We start from the raw sequence: 16,713 nt of genomic DNA on the forward strand, positions 1-16,713 counted from the left end.
GTAATGTTTTATGTTGGATGCGTAACGGGCAGTTGCTTTTTCTGGTTGGAAAACGTTGCTAGACAGTATGCACATGCACACACATACACGCGGATGCATGCAGAGTTTTGGTAAAGCTTTCAGATTCAACTTGCATTCATCAGTTCAAGTAACTTGTTGATTGCGCTGCAACACGAGCCTTGGGCTTGCGAATTAACACGCTTTGTTGATCGATTGACATCCAAATATGAATATTTTCGAAGAGCGGGGTATGCCACCGAGTAACTCGCACCGACTCGCAATTGGTTTCATCACCTCGACTTCACCGCCTGCAATCCATCACTTCCACTCCATCACCATTTTAACTTCATCACTACTCTATTGCCAAAACCATCAACCACCCCTTCATCATCTCCTCACCTCGTCATTACAACATTCATCACCACCACTGCCAACTGCTCTGAGCAACCCCTTCGTCATCGCTGCCATCACAAGCCCGAAATCACGGTCATCGCCTTCCTTCCCATCGCTGCCGCCGCCGCCACCACCACCGTCATCGCTTCTCCGCTTCGTCGCGGCTGCCATCACCGGTGCTCGGCGTCCAAAACGCTGGGGTTGAAGACGACCACGGTGACGGTGATGTCGTCGCGGTACATGCGCGCCAGCTCCTCGGGCAGGCCCAGCATTTCGGCGACGCGCTCCTCGCACACGCGGCCAGACTCGTCGCGCCCCACTGCACGCCGCACCAGCGCCGTCGCCGCGTTGCGGTCGGCGCTCGGCGACGTCGTCGTCCCTCCACCCGGCGTTGCTCGTTGCCGCTGACGCTGCTGCAGCAGCAGGCGGCCGTGCATCTCGCCCAGACGCACAACGGAGCCGCCCTCGCGCCGCTCCTACCGTCGTCGTTCAAGCAGACGGAGAAAACGATAGGCGGACGTCTCCTAGTTAGGGCATATCCGCCCTGACCAATTAACCCGCCCACACTCAGTGCAGTATTTGTGTAAGTAACTTATTTTTTTAAAGATGGTAATCACTTGTGTATAAAGCACAGTGAAGAATTCCCCCGTATTTAAAGCAGTTTGTGCTTTATTTTATACGTGCATGACGGTGTAACTGTCATTAGCTATGAGATGTTCACATATCCACCTATACCCGTCAACCAGATCTCTTGCATAGGTCAACTTCAGAGCTATGTTTTTTTTTTTAAATGACGGCAGAAAAGATCAAACAACAGACGGGAGCTTTGAGTAGCGCAAGCGACCCGAACATGTGTCAGACCTTGTTAAAAACGTCTACAAAAATTACGGTCACCTCCCTCCACCAGTGCTTTGTCGGGTGCGAAGTTCCAGGTGTGCCGCAGTATTTTTGGAATTATAGGAAAGAAAATAACTTCACTGTCCGCAAGCTAGAACAGACGAACTCTCCCGTGCCGTTCAGTGGCCGATCCAGCCCCGACCTCCGTTCTCCATTGGTCGTGACAGTCAAGCTAGAACTAAAAGCTCAACTATTTTTATTTTACCAGGTAAGGCCCACTGAGCTATTAGCTCTTTCAGAAGTGACCTTGCACAAATGATAGTTCAACAAAGTGCCTCATCACGTGAACATTTATAACATCCAAATACTCTAAACGCATGTTTCTAAATGCGTTTAAAGGGAAAACCCAGAGGACCTGGAGAAAAATCCACTCGACCACAGGAAGAGAGACATGCAAACTCCAAATTAATAGGCATCAGGGTCAGCATCGAAGCCACGACCTCCTGTATAGCAGTCGAGGTAGTTAACATCTCGCCACCGTGGCGCCCAGCAGTCGGCCCCCAACCCCGGCCCTCTCAACTACCTTGATCGCGCACGAACAGTTGGGCAAACGGTTGCTACGAGCGACGTGTGTGCGAGTCACGGCACATTGTATTTTAGTGTGTGTGTTTAGAAGTTTACAATTGTAGTAGCCTCCAATTCTGAGAAAAGGTTTCTCAGCCTAAACAGTGGGTCAGTGATCTAAACCTGGGGTCCACAGCCAGAACGCTAAAGGGCCCACCAATTTTTTTTGGTTCTGTGGTGAAGATCAAGCGAGATCCCAAAGTGTGCCACAGTGACGGGGATTGTGAGAAGCACTGCCGCCACACAACCGCAGGGAAAGGGGGAGGAGGGCCTTAGCCCACGGAGATGAAACGTCACGGCGAGAAATGAGCTGTGCGGGACATACCGTGGGTGTTGCCGAACAGTGAACTAGCACGTAAAATTCTAACAAAAACAATCGTTTTTATTTACACCATCGCTGAGAGGAAACTAAGCTTCACACTTTGGCCAACTGGGATTCTCCAGGTTTATATTCGGCAATTGGGTGAATATGCACATTGACGCATGTACAACGAGTTCTTCTCATTGTGCGACTCGCTGAAGCGTAAGGAGTTCTCATCGTGCGGACATCCCACTCAGCCGGTTGAGCAATTTACAAAAAGTGCCTGCGATTTAACCCGTTGTGAGGATTAGGAGCGCGAAAACGGATCGGCCGATGAAGATCAGAGAACGGGGCTGGACTGGCACGGATCCGTTTTCTCGTGACCACGGAGCATCACAAAGATTTTCCTGCCTGAACAATTGCCATTATTGTAGATGTCAAACGTGCAAGAGTTGTGGGATCTGGATTGAAAACTCATTTCTTAAGAACCGCTTTTTGTGTTTCGTTCGTTGTCCTTCCCCCGCACCTCCGATTAGCACGATTAGCTACGTACAGTGCGGAGTTCAACATACATATGTACAGCAGGAAGGTGAAGTATCATCTGTTTGTATTGCCTCGATATGCTCTTCACTTTGATCATTCTCTTATTTAACACATTCCTGCGGAGGGAGCTGGTAGGAACGTTGGGTTGCTCGGTCAATGGCCAGGGTCAACGGCGGCGCGGTGTATTCCGCAAATATGGCCAATTGCGAAACCGGCGTGAGTAGGTTAAACATTGAGTTTTATAAGAGCACCACGGGGTGACCAGCCCCTCCCCACCCAACCCCACCCCCCACCCAGCTCCACCCTCCCCACCCAGCCCCTCCCTGCACAACAGACACAATAATCCCCCGTGGGCTGATGTAACCAGGAGATTCCTACCAGTAAAAGAATATCGTATGTCCGTCAGTTACAGCACTTATTTGAGTAGTTTTTCGCTGTACAGTCAAGCAAGGGCTCATTATACCAGCAAGAACCGGACAGAAGGTATTCATGTTGACCTATGCATAAATTATGACCTAGTTAAAAAAAAAAGCAACTGAAAACTTGCACCGTACCATGTTAATCATGGTAGAATTACGCTTTATGTAAATATTGACTGGGCAGTGGAGGATGAAGCCGAGAGGCTTCAAGTTATTTGTGCTGCCATCTTTTATAAACAATTCTAGGTTGGGAAAAAAAAACCATCCCAAGGACGTGCTGGTACCAGCATATTATAGATAAGTGCTGCTATGAAGCGATACTATACCGTGTGATACAAGGTCGACTACCCAAACATGCGTAGAAAATATCATATCGCGATTACTGTAGCAAATGTTTTAAATATGAATTTATCCCGAGAAAATATAAAAAAAATGGTACCGTGGCAAAACCGAATGAATACGGGACAATCAGCACGGCAACCTCGGTCAAGACCGGCGCTTGATCCGAGCAATTGTTTGCGTGCGTGCGCGTTGGTCCAGCGACGACCGTCGGCCCTGGCGGCCTCCCCCCCTGCGCCCACCTCCCCCCCTGTCAACGGAGAGGTGGCCTGCACCCACCTGCTGGTGCCTCTGCGCCACGGCGCCGCCCTCTGTAGCCTCCAGGTAGTCCCCGACGGTCCGCACGACGTCATCAATGTCCAGCATCTCCCACAGCCCGTCCGTCGCCAGCACCAGGAAGCGGTCGCCTGCGCCCAGCCGATGCCTTAACACCTATACCAAACACACACATCGCAGTCCCCCGTACGGCTGTTATAGACTGCACAAGTGCCGTTAGCGAGCCGGCGTGGTGTGCAAGCAGATTCTGTGGCCAGCACGATGCCACACCGTCATCATCCCCCCAGTGCTGATGTTTACTTACACACTGCACCAGGTACTCATTGAAGGATAGGGTAGGCTGAGGACAAATGTATATACCTCTACTTTGCATTTGCCGTGGCCAGGAATCGAACTTCGATCACCATGCTCATAGTACCGTGTGTTTGCAACTACGTCACCGCTCCCCATACACATACACAAAAAGACACGCAAACACATGCACACACACATGTCGACACGTACAAACACGTGAAAACTTTTCAGAAACAACCGTATAGACTGTTAGGGCAAGTGTTGTTAGCGAGCAGCTGTTAAGGCCGCACAATGCACGGTGGGGTGGTATGGCGCACGCCACGCCCGGGTAGCATTGTTCCCCAGTGCTCATGTTCATACATCAATGGGATATCCAGGACAAGTTCAGATATAATTTCCCACTTGTGTAAGTAAGGCAAAGGATTAGAATTGACATTAGGTCGCCTTAATTGTTGTGCAGTAAAAGAACTACTGCACCACTGCATGTGAATTCAATTCCTGGTAAGGGTTGATTCAGTCCATCACCATCAACTTTCTGAGATGAATAATATTTTTTACACCTTTTGTGTAATAATTGTTGACAGCACGTGCAGTTTTTAAGCGTGTTAATAGTTCCGCTCAGTGTGTAATGATTTACCGTTTACCGAATTGCTGCTTACAACAATGATCTCATCATCCGATGCGTTAGCCCCCCTACCCCCCTACACACACACAAACAATAATTATGTTTTTACTGCTTAATTTACATGTTTTGCATCACCCAGGTTTGTGTTTTGTATGGCTCATTGCTCACCCTCATTACCCAAGGTAAATGAGAGTTGTTTATTGCTTGTATTGCCTTTGTTAAAAACAGCATTATAATTGTGTATGTGACTTAAACCTGCATGTGCGCCCTGTATCGCAATATGGCCTTGAGCTTGCCTCGAAAAGATCACCCTGAATACATCCAATCTTGCCAGAAGCAGAATCAAACTCTTTATTTCTCCTGGAGGAATCGGATGAGCTCAAGAAAAGCAGGCTTTGAACCTAGTTAGGTACTGCTTAGGTGTATACCTGTTGCTCTAGTCCTGGGCTGCGAGATGGCCAGATTGATCTGTTAGATGTAGTGTTAATTTAGTCAGCAATTAAATTTCGATTTAAAGCTTTCGTGACTGCAGGGATTCATCTTCTTGGTTCTTTCGGTAAAGTCACGTAGAAGGGAAATAATAAAATAAAAATTAAACGTCGTGAGAATTATTTTGTTTTATTTTTATTTTATTATTTCCCTTCTACGTGACTTTACCGAAAGAACCAAGAAGATAGTCAGCAATTGTTTTACTCGTCTTAATCTAGACAAATGAAAACCTGTGGAATGTTTGTCGAGTCTTTATCTGTGGATTTATGCCGTCATTCTTAGTCTAATAAACTCAAGCAGAGAAAGGTTTATTCTACTCTTAGTTATTCAATGTTGGTGTGAGGGTCATGCAATTTCCCAAGCCCCCAATATCAGGTTAGCCAATCAGTGATCTCAATAAATATATATTAAATTATTATGAATTAACTTACTCAGCACACTGCCGTCCTTAATAATGTTACGAAATAATCTTCAGCCTGCATCTCCGATAATGTTCTCATTTTAGTTGGCCATGATGATTTAGTAGTCCACTCATTGTCATAGTTGACCAAAATTAAATAAAAACTCATAGTTGACCAAAATTAACTAAAAACTCATACTTAACCAATATTTCTGCCACTTATTTCATGAACAAAATAAACACCGATAAGCTGCTTCCTGCTAACACATCCAGCTGGCCCCCAACAATCCCAGACTCTCTCTCTCGGCACTGCCGGTGGTGAATATTTGAACCAGTCTCAGGCCTCCCCTAGGTCGACTCAGACTCTAAGGAATACTTAGTGCAGTGTAAACATTACTCGGGAAAAAAAGGACGGTCAGGCATTGTGTTGGCCACAACCCCCTCATGTACCATTCTGGCCTTCATAGGTGCTACTCGCGAACAGCACTTGCCCCAACAGTCCATTAAGGCTATACAGGGGATGATCTTTAATCTTTGGTGGTAGTGGTGACCGTGTTGGTATTAGTGTAGGCGGTGGCCACGGCTGGCAGCTACAGTGCCGATGCCGTCCGCAGTCCCGACGTCTCCCACCTCGGGCCGGGCGTTGAGGTACGGCGGGGAGTGGTAGTCCTGCGGGAAGAAGTCGCGGTGCCCGATGCCTTCGACGAGGTCGGCGCCTGACTCCAGCACGCGGCGCTGCAGCTCCTGGCTCCACTTGAACTTGACGTCGCCGAAAGCTCGAAGTGGCGCGAGGGCGCCAAGCAGCCGGCCGTGCCGCAGCACCGTGCGCCGCTCGCTCTCCGGGTGCTCGGCGTGCAGGCGCGCCACCTCCGCAGGGTTCTCCGCACAGTGGTCGCGCGACAGCGGCACCGCCTCCCAGCCGGCTGCGGCGCGGCGGCCCAGCACGGCGCGGCTGTCGCCCACGTTGGCCACATGCAGCTCGCCGTCGCGCACGAGCGCCACGCACGCCGTCGCGCCCGAGAACGCCGAGCGCAGCGCCAGCGCGGTCAGGCAGCGGCTGGGCGTGCCCGCCTGGGCCTCCAGCGACAGGTCCGAGTCGAGCCGCGCGAACGCCCCCGCCAGCGCGTCGGCCACGTCGGGCTGCGTGCCGTCGTCCAGGTCTATCAGCTCCTGCCAGTAGGTGCGCAGGCTCTGGAAGTACAGCGCCGCGCTCTCGCGGTTCACGTAGTCGTACGGGTGCTTGTGCCACAGCAGCACGGGCGGCACCGAGCGCCTCGCTTCCACCGCGTCTTCGATGTGCCGCAGTGTCGCCGTCGGCAGCAGCGCCATCGCCGCGTAGTAGAAGAGGCGCTCGCTTAGGGCCTGCGCGCACGCGGACCCCGCGTGCCCGTCAAACACGCCCAGCAGCATTCCGCCCGACTGCAGGCACGTGGCGGCCGCACGCCGGTCCTCGATGGGCGAGTTGGACGGCAGCTGGTTGCTCTCGAAGCCCATGACGACGCTCACGTTCTTGCCGTCGAACTCGGGCACCGTGTAGCTGTACTCGCTCGCTCGCAGGATGCTGTCCACGTGCTCGCGGCTCAGGCGATGGGCGGCACGCGTGCTCCTGCCGCGGTGCAGCCGAGCTCCGCCGGGAGACCCGGTGACGGGAGCCGCAAGGAGAGAGGTGGTGGTGCGGAGAAGCAGCCTCATGGCTGGCGCCGGGGCAGCGGTGGATGGCTTGCGTTGGTAGAGATCACCTGGGTAAAGAGAGAAATCTAACGTGTGTGCGCATCACCATGGGCAGAGAGAGGAGTGCTGCGCGTTCACTTGAACAGGGGCACAAGTCATCGTATTGCAATGCCTAAGCAAAGGTAAATTAGTTGGTTGCAACAAGCAATGAATGTTCCAGTCGTGAACACACAACACACAGAATATGCAAATGTATTTATGTCAAACTACTCTCCATAACCAAATCACTGTGGAGTGGTGCTCGTATCCATTGGCAACCCTCATCTCACAAAGGACATTCCACATTCACATGGCACAAGCCAGTAGTGTCTACATAGGACACCCACAGATGGCTTCAAACAAAGTGGCTGTCATTATACGGCCTCAGGAGTGATGATGATGACAACGATGATGATCAAGCTAAATCCCAACTGGCAATTACAATTCCACATGGCCAGATATATCAAAATACACTTTACACTGTTACCGGCTACACAGCAACTGACTGCAGTAATATCTTCCTCGATGAAGAAGCTAGAGGGTTTTTTTTTGTTACATTAGCAGAGGAGCCTCTGGACCGAGCTTGAATGTCTAGGCTTCATCCAGATCTGGTCGGGTCCAAGAGCCAGTGCGTTATCAGAGTGGGTGAGACAGGGTGAGGGGGCTAAGAGATAAAGCGTGACAAGGTAGCATATTTCAGGGTTTCTTTCTTGCCAGGGCAAACCCAAGTGACCCTGTATCGTTGCCAAATATTTTTTTACGAAATGGCCATAAATAATGACAGTAATAATGTCAATCTAAGAATTGCACTGATATCTTGAGGGGAGGAATTCTATATTACAAAGGGCACATTTTGCAATGTTCCCGTGCAAGTGAATGCCAGCCTTTGTGGGCAATTGAAATGCTGTTTTTAATTTCCTTTAAAATCCACACTGAAATCGCACTTTTCGCACAAAACAGCTGACCAGAAGGCCGCCCTTTTGTCAATCCACTGCTGGATGAGGGCCTCCCCACACCGTGCGTATAGCGGTGGGGGGGGGGGCTTAGTTAACCATACTTCACCAGTCTGGTCAGTGCGGGAGGGAGCGATAGACGTTGCAACATAGTGCAGTGAGACCCATGTATTTTTCTACATTTGACCCTCCGTTCTAAAAAAAATCCCGCAGCACCCTACAACACCTTATAATAGGCCGTAGTGGTCACGCATCCAACCAAACACGTTCCTGGGCCACTGAAACCCAACTCGGTGTAATGTCCCTCGAGAGTGCGTGGACATGCGGCCTCCTGTTGTAGACACCAACATGAAATTGTGATATCAATTTCGCACCTCCGATTGGCACGGTTGGCTACGTACGGTGCGAAAGAAGTTCAACACACAGCGGAGTTATTAGCCGATGTCTACCCCGTTGCGTTGCACAAGTGGCATCTTACACATCTATTGACCTTGGGAGTCCAGTAAAGCTGTAAAAAAGTAATTTTTGTTTACATTACAATATGCACAAGGCCAACCCTTTTGTCAATCCACTGCTGGATCAATGAGGGCCATGGGGGGGGGGGGGTTATCTGACCATACTACGGGTTGGTGACGGAGGGCAGCACAGATGCAGGGGAGCATAGAAGAACAGCACAACAATGAATGTGGCTGCGCTGCCCTCTGCTGCCCTACATGTGGCCACGTGAAGTCAACTCGGTATAGGAGCGTGTTGCCGCTTGACATGCATGCCCAGAATGATTGTTGAGCCACAAATATAACCCGGGGTCAAGCGAGGATGACCACGGCTCCTTGCCAGGGGGGGGGGGGTGGTGGAACGTCGACCACTAGCGAGGAGTCACCATTGAAGACTCAATAAAAAAACATCATTGAGGTAGAGGAGACGCAACTTTTGTCTTTCAGAGCTTGGCCTATGCAACGCATATTGCTAACAATGGCCGCGACTTTAAAATGCGATATTAAGCCCAATGTAGTGTAGATATACAACGATGCAATTTCAAGAGCAATTTCCAACAGCAAAGGTGACACTGCAATATACACTCCGAATGCAAATCGCAGTCAAACATTGCATAACACAACGCGTTCACAGATCCACCCACTCACTCACTCACCACCCACTCACCCACGAATAGTCCACGCGGACTGGCGCACACGGGCAGCAGGGAAGATGAGACGCTATCCACGGCAAAGTTGTCACTCGCGAGAGGTTACGCGACCCAAGAGCCCTCGCTACGACCGTCACCGCCGCCGCCTTATTCCCGCGTTGTGGGGCGCGCGCCGACGGGCGGCCCTTAAATAAAAGGGCGGCTCGTGACGTCATCGCGCACGGCGCGGTGACGTCATCGCGCACGCCGCGGTGACGTCATCGCGCACGCCGCGGTGACGTCAGGGGCACATGTTCGTGTGTGAAAACGAAAGTTGTCCGCTTCGCGTGTCGCGGTGACGTCACGGCGCGTGTTTGCCAATCAGTTTCATTTCAGTTTTATTTATTAGGTGTAGCCCTGTGAGCCATTCGGCTCTTGAATCGGGTGCAACCGCAACAAACAAAAAAAACAAAAACATGAACAAGAAAACATATTAAAGTTCCTCGCGTGTTGCGGTGACGTCACGGCGCGTGTTGCGAACATGTCGCCTCCCGCGTTGCGGTGACGTCACGGCGCGTGTTGCCAACAAGTTGCCCGCGTGTTGCGGTGACGTCACGGCGCGTGTTGCGAACATGTCGCCCCGCGTGTCGCGGTGACGTCACGGCGCGTGTTGCCAACAAGTCGCCCTCGTGTTGCGGTGACGTCACGGCACGTGTCGAGGGGCGATGTCTTCCGCCCGCGCTGTTTACATCGCGACGTGACGTCATCGCGGGTACGTGTTTGTTTAACCGAGAGCGCTTTTAGATTACGTAATTATGTAATTTACATTCCGATAAAGAAGGGTCATTAGCCGAAACGTCGCTTGTTTATATATTTTTTTACATTTTTTTTCCTTGTAAACGAACGTGTTGTTTTCGATGACGCAATGACGAGTTTGTATTTGCACGTGTTGTCTGACGTCATGAAGTGACATTCCTGTTTCATTAACGAGTTCTGGAATATTCTTTGGTTCTTTCGGTAAAGTCACGTTGATAGTAAAAATAATAATAAAATAATAATAATAAATGAAAATAACAAAAAATTACTCTCATTTTACTGGAGCAGTTACACCTGGTGACTGAGGCTTGTGTTGCTTACGAAACGTCGTGATTTAATTTAGTTATTTTAATTTTATTATTATTTCAAATATAACTCCGATTCAGGGTGCGGGGCCACGTGGTACGCGTGGGCCCCGGAGGGTGCCCGCACCTCGCCATTGGTCGGCGCGGCAGCACGTGACCCGACATCGGACCAATCGGAGCGACTGTAGGCGGCGGCCGCACGTGACCTAACATCGGACCAATCGGAGCGACTGTTGGCGGCTACGGGGACGCCGCGCGTGGTCGTCGGTACCGCGCAGCCAAAGAGGCAGCGGCAGCAGCTTGGAGAGGAGAAGCAGGAAAATAGCAGCAGGAGAGAAGCAGCAGGCAAGGAGAAGCAGGAGAGGAGAAGGAGCAGCAGCAGACAGGGGCATATTGTAGACGAGGGAAGGAGCAGCAAGCCAGGAGGAGCAGGGGCACAAGAAGCATCCAAGAGCAGCAGCAGCAGGCGAGGTGCTAGCGGCAGCAGCAGCCAGGGGACGAGGAGCGGACATGCTGCTCAGGCTGTACTCGAGGGCCCTCTGGCCCCGCAGCGTGGCAGTGGCGACAGCAGCAGCAAGGGCCTCGCAGAGGAGGAGCGCGACACAAGGTAAAGCCACGGGGACTTGGGGGGCCTGTGTTGGGGGTCATTGGGGGCCTGTGTTCAGGGTCTTTGGGGGGGGGCCTGTGTTCAGGGTCTTTGGGGGGGGCCTGTGTTCAGGGTCTTTGGGGGGGGGCCTGTGTTCAGGGTCTTTGGGGGGGGGGGGCCTGGGTTCAGGGTCCTTGGGGGGCCTGCGTTCAGGGTCTTTGGGGGTGGGGCCTGGGTTCGGGGTCCTTGGGGGGCCTGGGTTCAGGGTCCTTGGGGGGGCCTGCGTTCAGGGTCTTTGGGGGGGGGCCTGTGTTCAGGGTCTTTGGGGGGGGGGGCTGGGTTCGGGGTCCTTGGGGGGCCTGGGTTCAGAGGTTCAGGGTCCTGGGGGGGGCCTGTGTTCAGGGTCTTTGGGGGGGGGGCCTGGGTTCAGGGTCTTTGGGGGGGGGGGGGCCTGGGTTCAGGGTCCTTGGGGGGCCTGCGTTCAGGGTCTTTGGGGGGGGCCTGTGTTCAGGGTCTTTGGAGGGGCCTGTGTTCAGGGTCTTTGGGGGGGGGGGGGCCTGGGTTCAGGGTCCTTGGGGGGGCCTGGGTTCGGGGTCCTTGGGGGGCGTGGGGGGTGCAAGCGGCATTGAGTTGGAGGAGCGGCATTAACCTGGCCTTAGAGGAGGCGGGGGTAGCAGGGGCATTGGATGATGATAACCCTGAATTGGAGGAGAGGCAGTGGCATTAACCTGTATTTTAATGGGGGGAGTCGCGGGGGGTTAATCTGGCATTCCAGGGGAGAAGGGGCATACATGTGGCATTGGATGAGGGGCAGGGACATGAACCAGGCCTTCGTGGGGCAGGCGGGAGGGCATTCACCTGACATTGGAGGGGAGTGGCGGTGTTTGCAAGTTCGAGAATATTCTTTCATCAGAATTCCCCCCTGCAGTTCCCGATAATGCGGGAAGGAGTGCAACCACCACCCAGGGTGGCTTCGTCTTCGCCACACCGAGTGCTCCAAGCACACCGAGGTGGCATCACGAGAGTGGAATTAACCTGAGGGGCTCGGGGACATTGAGATTGTGAACAACGGAATCGTTTTCTTGGTTCTTTCGGTAAAGTCACGTAGAATGGAAATAATAAAATAATAAAAACACATAATAAAATAATTCTCACGACGTCCTCAGGTGAAGAACAGGTCTGTCAGAAAGACGCTGTCTTTCGGACAGACCTGTTCTTCACCTGAGGACGGCTGCTTGCGTTGTGGCCGAAATGTCGTGAGAATTATTTTATTATGTTTTATTTTTATTATTTTATTATTTCCATTCTACGTGACTTTACCGAAAGAACCAAGAAGATGAATCCCTGCAGTCATGAAAGCTTTAAATCGAAATGGAATCGTTGTCACTGACCTGGCACCAGGTCTCTCCCCGTGGTCGCGTGGATTTGTCTCCGGGTCCTCCGGTTTTTCTCTTCACATTCAGAAACCACATGCGTTGATGGTATTTTGTTGCTATACATTTCCACACGATAAGCCACTTTGTTGTGCTATCATTTGTGGCCAGGTCGCTTTTCAAAAAGAGTTCCATAGCTCAGTGGGCCTTGGTGAAATTAAAACTTGATTAAATTTCGATTTAAAGCTTTCGTGACTGCAGGGATTCATCTTCTTGGTTCTTTCGGTAAAGTCACGTAGAAGGGAAGTAATAAAATAATAAAAATAAAACATAATAAAATAATTCTCACGACGTTTCGGCCACAACGCAAGCAGCCGTCCTCAGGTGAAGACCAGGTCTGTCGGGGAGACAGCGTCTGAATGAATTGCGTTGTGGCCGAAACGTCGTGAGAATTATTTTATTATGTTTTATTTTTATTATTTTATTACTTCCCTTCTACGTGACTTTACCGAAAGAACCAAGAAGATTAAACTTGATTAGTTTTAAGGTACAACGCATGGCTAAAAAAATTTCATATGGTGACACAAACACGGAGAAAAATCCTCATCTGAAGGTGGGATGGCTTTTAAGTTTCCTCAAGGTTACTGTTGGTTAATGTATCGTTCCAACTCCGTCCTTCCTATTCTTGTGCGTGTCGTACATAGATGTGACACAGGCCAAGGTTCTTCCTGGACCAGATGAACTCCGGCCGCTGTACATGGACGTGCAGGCGACTACCCCCATGGTGAGACTGGCGGTACAGCCTGGGTGTTCACTCCACTGTGATTCACACACGCAAGGGTGACTCAATAGGAGTACGGTATATAAGTGCACCGTATTCCCTCGCTTTTTCACCAACTTGCTGTCTGCGATTTTTGGTCCGTCCGCGAATCGCGTCTGGAACTCTACACGACTACTGCATCGAGAGGGAGAGAAAGTGACGAGAGATAATGTTACGTGAGAAAGTGACGAGATAAAGAGATGAGAGAGAAAGTGATGAGATTTTTGTATTTAAGGTATTTGAATGTCATCTGCGAAATTTGCTATTCACAAGCATCTCCAGAACATATCCCTCCCGAATAACGAGGGAATACTTTTACATAACCATCATCACAAAACGTGTTTCTTACAAAACCCATCAGCGACACCGCCTTCTAGGAGTGCATGGTTTCAGCAGCATTTATTCAAGCCAAGCAACTCTGGACCAGTTTATATATCTCATAGGATATAGAGGTGGAGTAAGTTTAAGATTTCCTTTATTTAAATATCAGATTTTCGAATATTTAGTCCGAATTTAGGGTTTATTTCATGCTTTTAGATTTCAATGTACAGTAAAACCTTGGATTGCGAGTAACTTGGTCTGCGAGTGTTTTGCAAGACGAGCAAAATGTTTAAATAAATATTAATTTGATAAACGAGCGAGGTCTTGCAATACGAGTACTACGTGTATACGCTTTATCTGCCGAGCGTCACGTGATCACAACTGATATACGAGTGCTTTGGATTACAAACAACGTTTCCGGAACGAATTATGCTCGCAATCCAAGGTTTTACTGTATTATAAATAAACGTAATTGTTGAGCCACAAGATTAAATAACTTTCAATAAAATAATTGCACTTTAATGGTAGGTTTTTACCCTTTTAACTGGTACAAAACTGACACCTTTATTCAAGGCATCATGTTTGCAATGACCACAACACAAGTAGTCAATAAAGCAAACAAAAAGAAGCAACTCTGATAAGGATAATAATATGCACTGTCCTTGAAGTTGATTGGCCCACACCCGAGACGGCTTTCTTTAGAGCCTAGTCCCCATTGGTGTAGGGCCAGATGACACCAGAAGGCGTACAACTCAAAAAACAGTGCAATATCAGAGTATTGAGAGTTCGGGGTAAACATTTACACTATGAGATCTCTTTTACCAGTGGCAAAATATAATGGTAGGTTTTTACCCTTTTAACTGGTACAAAACTGACACCTTTATTCAAGGCATCATGTTTGCAATGACCACAACACAAGTAGTCAATAAAGCAAACAAAAAGAAGCAACTCTGATAAGGATAATAATATGCACTGTCCTTGAAGTTGATTGGCCCACACCCGAGACGGCTTTCTTTAGAGCCTAGTCCCCATTGGTGTAGGGCCAGATGACACCAGAAGGCGTACAACTCAAAAAACAGTGCAATATCAGAGTATTGAGAGTTCGGGGTAAACATTTACACTATGAGATCTCTTTTACCAGTGGCAAAATATAATGGTAGGTTTTTACCCTTTTAACTGGTACAAAACTGACACCTTTATTCAAGGCATCATGTTTGCAATGACCACAACACAAGTAGTCAATAAAGCAAACAAAAAGAAGCAACTCTGATAAGGATAATAATATGCACTGTCCTTGAAGTTGATTGGCCCACACCCGAGACGGCTTTCTTTAGAGCCTAGTCCCCATTGGTGTAGGGCCAATGGGGACTAGGCTCCATTGGCCCTACACCAATGGTGTCATCTGGCCCTACACCAATGGGGACTAGGCTCTAAAGAAAGCCGTCTCGGGTGTGGGCCAATCAACTTCAAGGACAGTGCATATTATTATCCTTATCAGAGTTGCTTCTTTTTGTTTGCTTTATTGACTACTTGTGTTGTGGTCATTGCAAACATGATGCCTTGAATAAAGGTGTCAGTTTTGTACCAGTTAAAAGGGTAAAAACCTACCATTATATTTTGCCACTGGTAAAAGAGATCTCATAGTGTAAATGTTTACCCCGAACTCTCAATACTCTGATATTGCACTGTTTTTTGAGTTGTACGCCTTCTGGTGTCATCTGGCCCTACACCAATGGGGACTAGGCTCTAAAGAAAGCCGTCTCGGGTGTGGGCCAATCAACTTCAAGGACAGTGCATATTATTATCCTTATCAGAGTTGCTTCTTTTTGTTTGCTTTATTGACTACTTGTGTTGTGGTCATTGCAAACATGATGCCTTGAATAAAGGTGTCAGTTTTGTACCAGTTAAAAGGGTAAAAACCTACCATTATATTTTGCCACTGGTAAAAGAGATCTCATAGTGTAAATGTTTACCCCGAACTCTCAATACTCTGATATTGCACTGTTTTTTGAGTTGTATGCCTTCTGGTGTCATCTGGCCCTACACCAATGGGGACTAGGCTCTAAAGAAAGCCGTCTCGGGTGTGGGCCAATCAACTTCAAGGACAGTGCATATTATTATCCTTATCAGAGTTGCTTCTTTTTGTTTGCTTTATTGACTACTTGTGTTGTGGTCATTGCAAACATGATGCCTTGAATAAAGGTGTCAGTTTTGTACCAGTTAAAAGGGTAAAAACCTACCATTATATTTTGCCACTGGTAAAAGAGATCTCATAGTGTAATTGCACTTTAATTTATAACGTAAACCGAGAACACATCCTGAGTATGTAGGAACGCAACAGTTTTAACCAAAATTATTTGATGAATTGTAAAATATGATCGGGATCTAGATTTAATTCTCGTCTCGTTCCTTTGTGAATTCCGTTAGTGTAACGGTAACGTTTTAAAAATATATATAGATATAACCCTTTATCAATCCATTGCTGGATGAAGGCCTACTTATGTACATTCTTGCTATGCTGATCATGAGTGGATTGCAAAAAGGCTTGCCCGGGACATTCATGTCCTGTATATCTATCCACTGTAGGAATCCATGGCTTCAAATCAATGGAACTTTGCATACAATGATCATACATCGTACATTATTTAACGACTTTATGCATGCATTGCGTATAAATGTGTTAACATCGGTGAATTTATTACATGCCCAATAGGTAACAATGTGGGAGCGTTGTGGCGTACAGACTTCATTAAAAGTACACTATATTTGTCCACGGCACAGTGGTTTTGCTCGCCGTGCGATGAACGTCACGACCCCAGCTTGACGTCTGGCCACAGTTAGTATCGGTGGCGAGGGATGTCTGGATCGGTCCCGGGCACCCATCTTCATTAACCTGCACTGACCAGGATGGTGCCGTAGGGTCAAACAACGCCCACAGCCAACACTGCGTGTGGAGCCATTTATCCATCGGTGTATTAACTAAGGACTTCTTTACATCATATATAATAAAACAAATTAAATATTTCTGACCATTATCTTTCGAGAGACCATTCCATTACAATTAAATTTGCGTTGTGTCGTACCTGTAGGGGAAGTGTGGATAATTAGCATTGCTTTACCCTGATCTCCAAGTTGCTCCTCTTACTGGTGCAGCAGTGGGGATAAG

The 16,713-nt window shown here is 49.0% G+C and overlaps 2 protein-coding genes across 2 annotated transcripts in view; one reads left to right on the plus strand and one right to left on the minus strand.

Moving 5' to 3' along the window:
• Nucleotides 1–435: 435 nt before the first annotated feature.
• Nucleotides 436–9,478, minus strand: PDP1 (pyruvate dehydrogenase phosphatase catalytic subunit 1). The gene is made up of 4 exons (XM_078602088.1): nt 9,365–9,478; nt 6,171–7,279; nt 3,736–3,888; nt 436–869 (listed from the first exon to the last, which is right to left on the minus strand). The coding sequence occupies exons 2-4, from the start codon at nt 7,230–7,232 to the stop codon at nt 564–566; spliced, it is 1,521 nt and encodes a 506-aa protein (XP_078458214.1). The 5' UTR covers nt 7,233–7,279; nt 9,365–9,478; the 3' UTR covers nt 436–563.
• Nucleotides 9,479–10,016: 538 nt separating this feature from the next.
• Nucleotides 10,017–16,713, plus strand: part of NFS1 (NFS1 cysteine desulfurase) — a 29,969-nt gene continuing 23,272 nt past the window's right edge. The window contains exons 1-3 of the mRNA XM_078602089.1: nt 10,017–10,098; nt 10,529–11,054; nt 13,111–13,190. Of these exons, the coding sequence (XP_078458215.1) occupies nt 10,958–11,054; nt 13,111–13,190 (177 nt within the window). The 5' untranslated portion in view covers nt 10,017–10,098; nt 10,529–10,957. The remainder of the gene's footprint in view (nt 10,099–10,528; nt 11,055–13,110; nt 13,191–16,713) is intronic.

Source organism: Lampetra planeri, chromosome 17 (assembly GCF_965212315.1).
Source record: "Lampetra planeri chromosome 17, kcLamPlan1.2.h2, whole genome shotgun sequence".
NCBI lineage: Eukaryota > Metazoa > Chordata > Hyperoartia > Petromyzontiformes > Petromyzontidae > Lampetra > Lampetra planeri.